General features: G+C 43.2%; 1 protein-coding gene across 2 annotated transcripts in view; it reads left to right on the top strand.

The window, feature by feature from the left end:
• kremen1 (kringle containing transmembrane protein 1) overlaps positions 1-11,548 on the top strand; it is a 47,801-nt gene continuing 36,253 nt past the window's right edge. For both annotated transcript variants that reach the window (XM_036525892.1, XM_036525890.1), the window contains exon 1: positions 1-244. In XM_036525892.1, coding sequence (XP_036381785.1) covers positions 169-244 — 76 coding nt within the window. In that variant the 5' untranslated portion in view covers positions 1-168. The remainder of the gene's footprint in view (positions 245-11,548) is intronic.

Here is an 11,548-nt window from a genome sequence, read left to right as displayed (position 1 = left end):
TCTGTCTTGAAGTTCAGACGCTCTTAGGGTTGTCTGTAACCGGGACCACCAGATAGCGACTTGACGTTTCAGTTCGGTTAGCAGTGTCCAAAACAAGTCACCTGTGAGCAATCTCTCTGGCTGCTCAGAAGAAGACCGTCCTACAGCCCTTCTTTCTTAAGTTGTGCGATGGATTCTTTGACAATCGCTACGCTGCTTGTAGCTGGGGTTCTCTCCGCAGTAAGCTCAACACAGTACGAGACGGGTAAGTTATTAAAATACTTTGACGCGGGTTTTGTTTGTCTTTTGTTTTAGTTTTAAAGCGGCGATGAATAATTTTACTGGTTTTTGCAGGATGTTTTTGGTGCAGACACCCTGAAAAATAGTACTGAGTTAAAGACATCGTTGGGCTACGCGTGTAGTATTGTCCCTTTTAAAATGTGCATGTTTTTCGTTAAGATACAACAAAATTGCAACAGAGTGATGGAATGTAGCTCAGAATATGAAAGGAATAGGCATGCAGTTGATGTTTCTGTTTGCCCGGTAATGTCAATTCTTATCTGATGAATACAGTAACCTCGAACGGGGAGCATAGTCCAAGTACTTATTTCCTTTAATGTGGAAAGAACTTCATGATATCGTTGTGTAATAGGCTATTTGCGTAGCTGTTTGATAATTAACAAGTAGTCAGTGTACTAATAAAATAGGCAGCTGGACCTCGAAATGAAGAGGCTACCTGTCAACTCACCTGACGGTGTTGTCCACAGTGTGGATTATTACGTAATAATTAAACCAATGAATGTATATTATACCACACTGTAATCTCAAATGCATTTTTAAATTAAGTTAATAAGTTTGCTGTGTTTCTTTCACCGCCCCATCGTGTTTACTGTGAACAAGCTCACGGCATATTTACCATGAGACAAAGCGTAGTTTCTAGTGCTCAACAGATGTCTTTTGTAAAAACCGCACAAGTCAATTTACACTCTAGCACAACACAACATAATAAATCGCCCATATCCGAATAACAAGATAAACGTCAAACCTTTCGTGGACATTCAGTCCCACGGTTTCAGACATCCGACATGTCATCTTCAATTTATCTTTTGTCCAGACTAAAGAAACACGGATAGCTCTGCGGGGAGCTCCTTCTCCAAATTACACATATGGAACCGTATTTCGTTTCAAAATGAGGCCTTTACAGAGAAGAAAGAAATTGTTCATTTAAATATTTAATAACGACCACACAAACCAAACTTCTCTTGGTGTAATTTGTGTTGTGTTTCATGTTTAAAAAGCAAATCCCCATGCTTTGCTTTTTAATTTTTTGTTTCTTAATTATAGCCTTTGATTCAAATTAGAGGTTTCGCCATCTGGGCAGTGCGTAAGTATTGCCATCTGTACCTATGTATTAACAATGTATTTAAAGCTACGGCATTCCGTTTTTTTAAACGTTGAGGAAAAGCCGTCTGTGTTAGCATATATAAACTTCTAAATATTTATAAGAAAACACGAGCAGAGTTTGTGTGTCTCTTACAGCTGCAGATGTATTTTCTCTTCTGGCTCCCGTTTTGTAAAAAAAAATAGCTGAAGACCAAGTATGTCTAATGAATCGTTCTTTTTTCATAATCCGTTTGCAGACACTCTCACGTTCTCTCTTTCGTGAGTCTTTTGTAAGTATTTTCAGCATATTAGTTTGTAAGTAGTTTCAGCATATTAGGCAATTCTGTAATGTTTCGCATGGGGGAAATTGACAATGACTTTGCTTGTATGGTGCAATGCTCCTTAAAGCCCACTTTCTTTTATTGTCTGCCTTTAAGCTCTGGCAGGGACACAAAGATGCCCTGTATTAAACACATGGCTGTCCTCAGATCAGCAGGAGGGTCTTATCTTTCACATTCATTCTATACTGCTCCAGCAATGAGTGTCTTGTGTTACTTTCTCTATGCCCATTAAGGAGTTGTGTTCACATGGGAAACTCTTATCAAATATGCACTATGCTGTCAGCTTAATGTAGATTTAGCTTTTGGCGGCATGCAGATAATACACTCTCACAATGATAAATGGTTAAAGTGATGTATTAAAAGTATGATCATGCCATACTAATGCTAGGGCATTAGAGACATTTGGGGGAAAAACTAAACTGATGAAGGAGGATTAGACAGAGGTCCAGGTTATGTTTTGTGACCTTAATTTAGAGACAAAGACCAGACAACAGTGTAGACAGCTCATTCCCTCCAGGCTCTGGTACTGGTCGCTCAGCAATCCATCCTGTCTGTCCCCTAATTCTGTCTGTCATCAGATCCGATGGAGAGACAACTTATTGTAGATCGGATTCTAATTAGGGCTTATCTTGTTAAGGCAACACTTAAGTGTGAGTATGCACATGTTTGGGTGGGAAGGAGCGGAGGGGGGGTTTCCTCGTTGCATATTTCCTGGATCTCTTTCTTTGCTGGAACAAGCCGATAATGAACTAAAGCTAACGACTCTAATCCGTCTTTTGCTTGCCGTTGTCAGAGTTTGATGGATCGTTAGCGCTGGATTAATGAGCGCCGCTGACTTTTGTGGCCCGTTGGGTCGGTGCGCTCTATCGATCCCCCTCCGTCACCTGACGTGGCTTGGGGCCGTCTGCTTGTGATGACACCGAGTCGGGGGTACCGAGGGCAGATGCATGGGGCGAACACCTCTGCGCTTCTTTTATTCCTTTCCTGTCAAATTTGTGTGAGCTGTGCTGCTGACTCGATAGAGGCTTCGGAGGATTTCTGAGTGCCCACATGTCACCTGTTCTCCCAGCCTTTGCATTTGCCGCCAGATTTTGCTCCTGCAACACTTGACACACATTGCCAAAATATCTAAGAAATGGAAGGCACTCTGAGTCAAAGCCATCACAATTACACATAATCCAGTTATGGTGCAAGCCTTTAATGTTGTGCTGAATATTTGCGATCATGAGCAAGTCAGAGAGTAATCTTCTTAGAATTTGGTGTGGGTGCATGCCTTGTTTGTTGAATGGATCAGAGATGGCCGTAACATTTGACAATGTGCCTTTTTCCCGGAATTCCTTGTGAATGAGGGACCCACTCGCCCGGGCTATTACGCACGTTCCCATTCAGAGCCGGTGGAATGTTGTGGGATTCGTCTTTTAAAAAGGAGGCGAGCGGAACAACGGCTGTTTATTCATCACATTTAGACCAAGGGGCACTTTGTTTCCTCCTGTGGTGCAGAACACGGTTTGTAAACACTTTCTGAGATGTTGTGCAGAAATGGCGGATAGAGTTGGGAACCGAAACTTGGTTCCAAATTAGAACCGAATCCAAAATGCAGAGTACCATAAAATTGAATTTTGGTTCTGCTTATCGGTTCCTAAACGTGATAACCCTTTATTATTGCAAATAAAAGCTACATATCTACCAAGACTTGTCTACGTGACTACGTCACACATCAACGCAACAGCGTGTCCATTTGTTTAGCCCTTTCGCATGTACGGTCACACCGGTGTGATTAGCCATTTAGGGTGTATGCTAAAACCGGTGCGATTAGAACACTAGAAAATTTTAGCTAATTTTAGCTTTGAGGAAACAGCGATTTAATGTTAAAAATATAGCAAATGATAACTGAAAACTATGAGAAGCTTAATAACGCTGATGAAAACATAACGAACCATGTAACATAGCACGCACGCTACATAGCATAAAAATAAGTTACGTGTGAAAGGGTTAAATACGAACTAGCATACATGACTAATGTCACAACAGTGTGAAAGATGGACCGCGGTAAATACCCAAAAGTGTGGCTTCACTTTAGAAAAGAGAAGGATGACAAGGCAAAGTGCAATGCATGTGGGAAGCTAATTAGCTGCAAGTCAGATTGGCCATCAAATCTGATCAAACATTTAAGGCAGCACGGCGTCGATCTGAAAGACTGTACAGTGTTGCAATAAGTAAGAATAAGCGGAATCGGAATCGATAAATTTCAAATGATACCCAACCCTAAGTATAATCCCTTTTACATTTGCTTGTTTTGACGGTTAAAATTACCTCTGGACAAGGTGTTTATTTGTTGATAGTGGGGATAGTGTGTGATGTACTTGACTAGTAAAATATAGGACAAATAAAGATGCATGTGCTTGTCACCAGAACACTAAAATAGTCTCTCCAAAACAACTGGTAGTTAGTTTAATTAGCTGATTTAGATAGATAAAGATCAATTATTTAAGATTTTTTTTAATGCACATGTCTGTGGATCATACGTTTTCATTGTATGTATTTAGTAAATACTAGTAAATAGTAAATACTATTTAGAATGTTCAGTTAACACTTAGCAAAAATATCTTTGTTCTTTTATCTAAACATTTGACCTTTTTCTCTTTTTTTTACCATTTTGGAATCGAAACGGGGAGTCGATAAGAATCGGAATTGATAAGCAGAATCGGAATTGGAATCAATAACATTCAAACGATACCCAACCCTAGTGGTGGATGATCCCGGGCTCATGAAGAGCGCATGCGTGTTTCTGTTACGTGGACGGAAATGCGTGTATGTTGAGGTCGCCCTTTCCCAGGGCAGCGCAGGTCACGGTTCACTGCAGGGATAGAACTGCCAGATTAGCTGAGTGATGTCACCGATTACTCCTATAGAGCTGAGACGGAGGAATCTCCAGAATCCAGCCATGCTGCAGTTTGTCCTTCCTCTGAGCAAGGTTCAGACAAAGAATATACAGACACGGGCTTGAAGTGAGAAAAAAAACATGATTCGAGCTGTTTTGCTTGTCATCTGCATCTTTTTCATTGCGGTGGTGAAGATGTTTGAATAAATAGCAAGGGATTTTGTTTCAGAGGAGGACAAAGGGCAGCTGATGACATTTTGAGAAGATGAATGTCTTTAGGATCTTTGATAAAAAGAAGGATCTTTCAAAAAAGGCTTATGAAACAGGATGTCAGGATTAGAATGCACTTACTCCATTCATGGAAGTTACATGATACAGCAATGGGCCTTAAAAGAACCCCATTCACATTTATTAGTTGGAAAAGGTCCATTTGTCATGACACCCCAAGCATATGCCCAGGCCCCAACAATATTTAGTTAGTTACTAAGATATTTAACGGTCTTTTAAATAGGTGTTTTCTTCAATCAGAGCTCCACAAAACACCTGTTAAGTGAGTAATATTGCTCTTGGCTGTGGAAAATAGCTAATGTTTTCACAGAATATGTGCATCTTAGCATGACAGTCATGTTTTCCATGTTATATCTTTGAAAAGGAATAGGTCCTAACATTAACTGTGCCCAATCTAATATTTCTGGAACAAAGCAACATATTGCATGAAGCCTGTTCTTAGGATTGTTAATGTGACAATAATGAAAGCGGAAGGAGCGAATATCACTATATCACTCTGGAGCTGTATATGGATCTTATATTGGTGCTGTGCGTGTCTATGCTGCTGTTTCACTGCTGTGTTTTTGTGTATCTGTGTATCTGTATGACTGCTGTGTGTGAGTACATGTGCATGCATGCCTATGTGTTTGTGAATATATAAACCTGTTTGTGTGTAAGAACATAAATGTGTGTATGCATGTGAAGGCAGGTGTCTGCACATGCTTGCCTGCATGTGTGTGCATGCGTGCTTGCTCATGCATGTATGTGCATGGGTCGGCAGCTGTCCGCATCAAAGCAGCAAAGGATGGTGCCTCTCCCCCCATCTTCAGTGGCTGTCACGCTGAAGCACTTCAGTGTAGGGGAACGGCAGGTTCTTACGGGGTTCCAAAGTGATTTCTCTCTCTGCACTTGAAGCTCTGCCATGAGCCCCACCTCTCTTGAGCATCCCCAGAAGATCAGAGCTGGCAGTGAAATATGGAGAGTAAATGCAGTTGGTCCAAGGAAGCCTGTGCAGCATGCTGACAGGGAAGCTCGGGCCGTCCCGCTCATGCTCACACCCCTATCATTGCACCACTCTCACAGCTAGGGTTCAGAGGCCATTTGCCCTCAGACTTTTCCTCTCGTTATTCTACAGATCGCGTTGTCTAGGGTTGGCTTGTTTTGTGGCTTGTCAGAAAATGAAGTGGGAGTCACAGGGCATCCGGAGGCTTCGTGTTCATATTTGCAGGTGTATCTGGCAGGCTTTAGTCGCTTGCGTTGACCCACGGGCAGGTGCATTGGCACTGCCCATGTCTGTGAATTTGTCCAACCCAGTCTATCTCCAGCTGAACCACCCTCTTTTCTAGTGACGGCTCATACCCAGTGATCTCCCCCACCTGTGAAAGGGAGCACAGTACAACCCAAATAGAGGTCGCACGACGTTGGCGGGGAGGATGGGTTGTCTGGATGACGATATTAGGGGCAGGCATGTGTTAATGCACTTGTGTGCCGGGGGGAGAGTGGAAGATGAGAGGTGTACACACTTTATCTGTGTGCATGTGCATGTTTTTAACTGCTTTCTGTGTTCATGTGCATATTTGTAACTGCTTTGAATGAATTTACATAAACGGGGATTGTGTGGAAATGTCCACATTTTGTCTGGGTATAACATGCTTCAATGTGCTTCTAACAGTCTGAGAATCAGTCAGCAAAGGCAGTGGTAATCTCTGACTCCTCTGATCACAGCAGCTGGGTACTGCCTCCCAGCTGGCCTCTCTGTTTTATCCAGACAGCAGGTTAAAGAGGATCCCTAGAGAGGTCTGCCAATAAAATGAACCCTACCAGTTACCGTCTATGCTGTTGTGGGGATGGGGGCAGGGTTTACAATGAAACCACAGCTGTGTACTGGGGTGTTGAAGTTAAGTGAGCATTGATTTTTATTCAGGTCTAGCCAATCCAAGTGAAAGTCCTTCATTTGCCAAATAGCCTGTATTGATTGCTAGCCAAAAACAGGGTTTGCTCGCTCTGCTTCAGACAAATGTAACATCAGTGATATTTATTCAAAAACCAGTCTGGGTGGACTAGTGCAAACCTGTTTCCTGATACAAGGTAAACAGAGGTTCAAAGCTGACCTGGATCAGTTTGCATCCAGTGCGGATGGTGTTGACAGCACACCTATGTCTCCCCTGGTCGTGTAAGATGTTTGGCCGGGCCGGTGGTCCGACAGAGGCAGGTTCTGCTGCAGAGAGCTGAAACGGGGCCAGAGCCACTCCCGCTGCCAGGCATAATCAGTTTTGCGCTGCCTCACATATGGAGCAGGCATAAATCTTTAACGCAACGTCGGAAGATGTTAACATCCGCAGAACACACACCCATATGGCTCCTGACACCCCCGGCGGCAGTGGCAATTTTTTGCATTCGGTGCTGAAGGGAAGCGACCCACACCGCCCCCAATACCCCCCCCCCCCCCCACCCCCCCTTGTCTCTAAGGCTGGACCCCTCTCTGCTTCATGCAGCACATCTGCGTCAATGCAATCCAGGACACCAGCTGGGACCGACAGGCGGGAGAATCAGCCAGAGGAACAGAAACAGCTCCTGCCCTTTAGCGGCCTTCACGGCACCATACGCGCCAGGATTCCTGATGGCCACCCAACCTTGAAGAATATCCATATTTGCTTGGCAGGAAACCGGGAGAATTCGACCCTTAATTCAAAAAAAAAAAAAAAAAACCTTGGTGTACGTTGTGTGGCTTTCCACGGCAATTTGTATTGGCCGAGGACTAAGGCTAGAGGCCAGAGACTTCCTCTTGACCTCTGCTTGGCCGGGGTGGTTCATGACAGAGGGCTCTGGGACACACCCGCGGGCGGGGCCCTCCACAGAGAGCCGCAGACCGACGATACTTTGTCGTATGCCTATGATCATAGTTATTATGACGAGGGTTATTCCACCCCAACACATTCTTCCATGTCTTAAAGGGTCAGATTTGTTTGAGGCAGTGCACTCCATAATGTATACAAATGACCACCTGCCTGGGCAATCAGCAGTTCAGATGTAAAACGTTCGTCTAATGTCTGACACGCAGCAGTGCAAGCGGGGCAGTGCCGTCAGATGAGATAATTGGACATGACAAACAAATGGTTATGTAAAGTGTGTGTTGTAAAAAGTGTGCTAAACAAGGTAGTGTCAGGTTCACTGTGTCTGTCCAATGTGATCTTGTGAGGCGGTTTCTGACAACGTGAAATTAAGCTGTCAGGCTGTTATACAGTAAGACATATCTATCAAGATTCAGCAGTCCTCTGCAGTATGTTTACGAAACACAGCTCAAGCTAAGGAGAAGAACTGTCTTTTGGTGCACTTCTCAAAAGGCACTTCCTGTGCAGTGGGTTATGTCTAAGTTTGTACCTCATCCAGATGTGATGCCAATTCTGTTGATGCGAAATGGAAAAGGCATTGCCAGGAAATGACAGAGGCCATCAGCTATGGTGTATTATGATGTCCCGCACACACTACCCTCCAATACACTAGATTTGCCATTTTTTTTGTCTGAAGAAAAATTGATAGGTAATAAAATCAACCTTTCACCACGACCTTCAGGTTGTCAAAATGTGTTACTCTAGTCTATGGTTGTGTTCCAGTTCCCTGTCACTCTGTGTTGCACAGCAGTCAGGTATGCGTGGGATGGCCAGTGTCGTGATTTGCTGGGATTTAAGCTGTCCGGAAACAAATTCCGCACCTCGGATGGAGCACATGAGCCCGGGGCCCAAAAACCAGTGCTGTACATATTAAATAGTCAAAGCTCCCTTGACCCCATCATCCAAAAAAGGGAGTTCTTTCAATGCCACCAGCAAAATGTTGGGACATTTTCTGCATGCTGAATTATTTCAGTGCTGAAACCGCTGCAGAGGCCCTGGCGGCAGAGCGGACTGATAGTCATGGAAAAATTCCCAGTGTAGGGACGTCTGGAAGAGCATGCTGCCAGATATCAGCCTGTCAGTGGACATGGCTTTTCAATGGCGTTTGAAGAAGAGGATGAAGAAGAGGGGAAAAAAAGTTTCCCTCCCTTTGTCTCCAGCTGTTCCCGTCTCGCACCGTCTCTCCGCGTCTCGCTCCATCTCTCTGCTTCAGCAGCGCTGCCTGGCCTACTTCTTTACCTTGACATTTAAGATCGGTCGGGAAATGTGCGCAAGCAATTTTAGAGTGGCATTCTCTTGGACCACTTGCCGCCTCATTGTCATAGCTGTATGTTAAGCTGAACACACCCCGGAGCGAGGTGATGCAGAGCACAAGCTGGAGTAGCTCGGTGCAGTAATAGGAAAAAACAAAGGGCCCTGTGTAGTCTTTGATTCCTATCAACACAAAGAATTATTTTCACAATAATTGGATTTTAGAATAGTTTGGAGAATATAATATAATTTGAGAATGTATGTGAGGCCCTGAGGAAAGTATGAAGTGCATACAAAAATTGCATTGGCACAGAATAATGGATTTTTGCTTGAGCTGCAGGATACATTATGCGTCATACATCTTAAGAGCTCCATCTTAATCCTCTGTAAGATGGAGAGCACGCATTGATATTCAAATGTTATGTTCGCGTTCAAACTATGCTTTATTTAGCTAAATCTGGCTGGCTTTTAGAAGGGATTGCTTATTTTTCAGGTGGCGTCTTTTTGCAAAATGAAATATTAAATATGCCCTGCCATCATTTTCAAATCTGGGAGAAATATATAAAGTCCAAGAATATAACCTGACCAATTTTAAATCATTTGAGCAAACATATAGTTATGTGGTTTTGCATGTAGCTCCAGATTTTAAGAGCCATAACCAATAACATAATGTCAGGATATCGAATTGCTACTGTGTGGGACATGACCTGTCTTGTGAACTTTTTGTGTGACAGTTGTGCTCCGTCCTGGGGCTGCGTGCTTTCTGCAGGCGCAGTGGAAAAAAGGACAAGTTCTCAAAATAAAGGGAAGCAATTCTGCCTCAGCTCCTCGGGCTTGATACCAATCCAAAGGCACTTTGTGGCTGAGGAAGCAAATTGTCGCCTTTCCTTTTTCCGACTGGTTCAAACCCCTACTGCTTCTGAAACAGGATGGACCGGGGTGGGGTGGGTTGGGTTTGGGGGTGAGGGTGGGGGGTGCTTGGAGTCTGTCCTGACTCCCCTTGCTCAGATTCCAGCTGATTTATTTGGAATGTCGAATGAAAACATTGAGAAAACATTTTGGGTTTGATTTTTAGACTTCTGGGGTGTATTTCAGACTTTTTTCAGGTTTGCATTGATGGCTATTTGCATGGACCTTTCTGTTTGTTGCAAGGACTAATTTCTTCATGCCTTATAGGCAAACATCATCAGCAGTCTGCTTATGTGTAATTTCAGTGTGCAACCAGATAAGGGCATTGATATGAGTTTTGAGTAGCACTGAGTAGTTATGGATGCCCAGAACAACCAAAACATATTGGCAGGTGTCATCCCCTGATGTGGTTTGCACAGATAGTACAATTTCTCCCAGCAATTTTGACAGCAATGAGTTGTTTTACATATTATTTAGTAATCAGACATTCTGTTCGCTGGTATGGTATTAAAAACCCTCCCAGATGACTCTACACTGATACTGCATTACAGCAACGTGACCCCTGGATTCAGTCAGCTCCACCAAGCCATCTCAAGTGAAGAAGGTCACTTTCTTTCAACATGGTGGCAAATTTATCTGGGGAGGTTAAAGGGAGGAAACCCTGAGCAGCCACACAATGAGCAGTTTAGAAATGAAGCTGAATGCGTTGTGTTTGCAAATGGCAACCCTCTGATGGGAATGCATTTCCTCCGTAGCCACTGAAGAAGTTGAGGGGTCCAGTGTGGTCAAAGCACAGTAGTTGAAAACATACTGGGCAGCACACAGATAAGCGATACTCAAAGAGACATGAATCTCAATCAAATATTCAGAAAACAGTTGACTCTCATCGTGGCACATCCTCTGCAAAAGCCATTCAGAATCTTTGAATCCTTTTCAAAGGAGGTTCATTCTTTTTGTTAAACTCTTTATTCTTTCTTCAGTGGCAGTGCCTACAGCGAAATTATCCTTTTCTATGAAAGTTCACCAGCTGTATACAGTTCATTTGAAAAACTGCATTTATTTTTTTTAATGGAACACATAGGTTTGCTTGGAAAACAGAGGCCACGGAAATGTGTTAAATGTTTAATCTTCTGTCTTTGAAGAGTTATCAGAACAAATGGTAGATACTTACATCATTATGGAGTGTTGCTGGGCCTGTTCAAGATTTCAAAGTAGCTACCTCAGTGGTATGAACATCACAGTAATAGGCCTGCTAGAGTTCTTTAAAAAATCAAATTCAGGCCTAATGTGAACCAGCATTGTAATATAGACCTTACTGCAGATCTGTGGGAGTTTTACACTAGCCTTGATTAACCATGGCCATGGAATGATCCACGCAGTTGGCTTTTCACCTCAACGAAAGATGGGAATTGGTCCATGGCTTTTATGTGTGTTGGAATTACCCCTTACTCATTGTCACAGATAAAGATCCACTGATCATTCCTCAAAAAATACAACAGTGACACATCATATTGTTATTCTAATGGTTAGCAGTGAATTTCACATTCCATAGAATGCATGTTGCCATTCTGTGCTCTTGTTCTCTTGTTTTAGTGCTTTGCCTACAGTTTTGTGGAATGTAACACACCTCAGACCTATCCCGGCTC

The sequence above is a fragment of the Megalops cyprinoides genome, chromosome 4 (assembly GCF_013368585.1).
Source record: "Megalops cyprinoides isolate fMegCyp1 chromosome 4, fMegCyp1.pri, whole genome shotgun sequence".
NCBI classification, from domain to species: domain Eukaryota; kingdom Metazoa; phylum Chordata; class Actinopteri; order Elopiformes; family Megalopidae; genus Megalops; species Megalops cyprinoides.
This window is presented reverse-complemented; position numbering and strand designations above follow the sequence as displayed.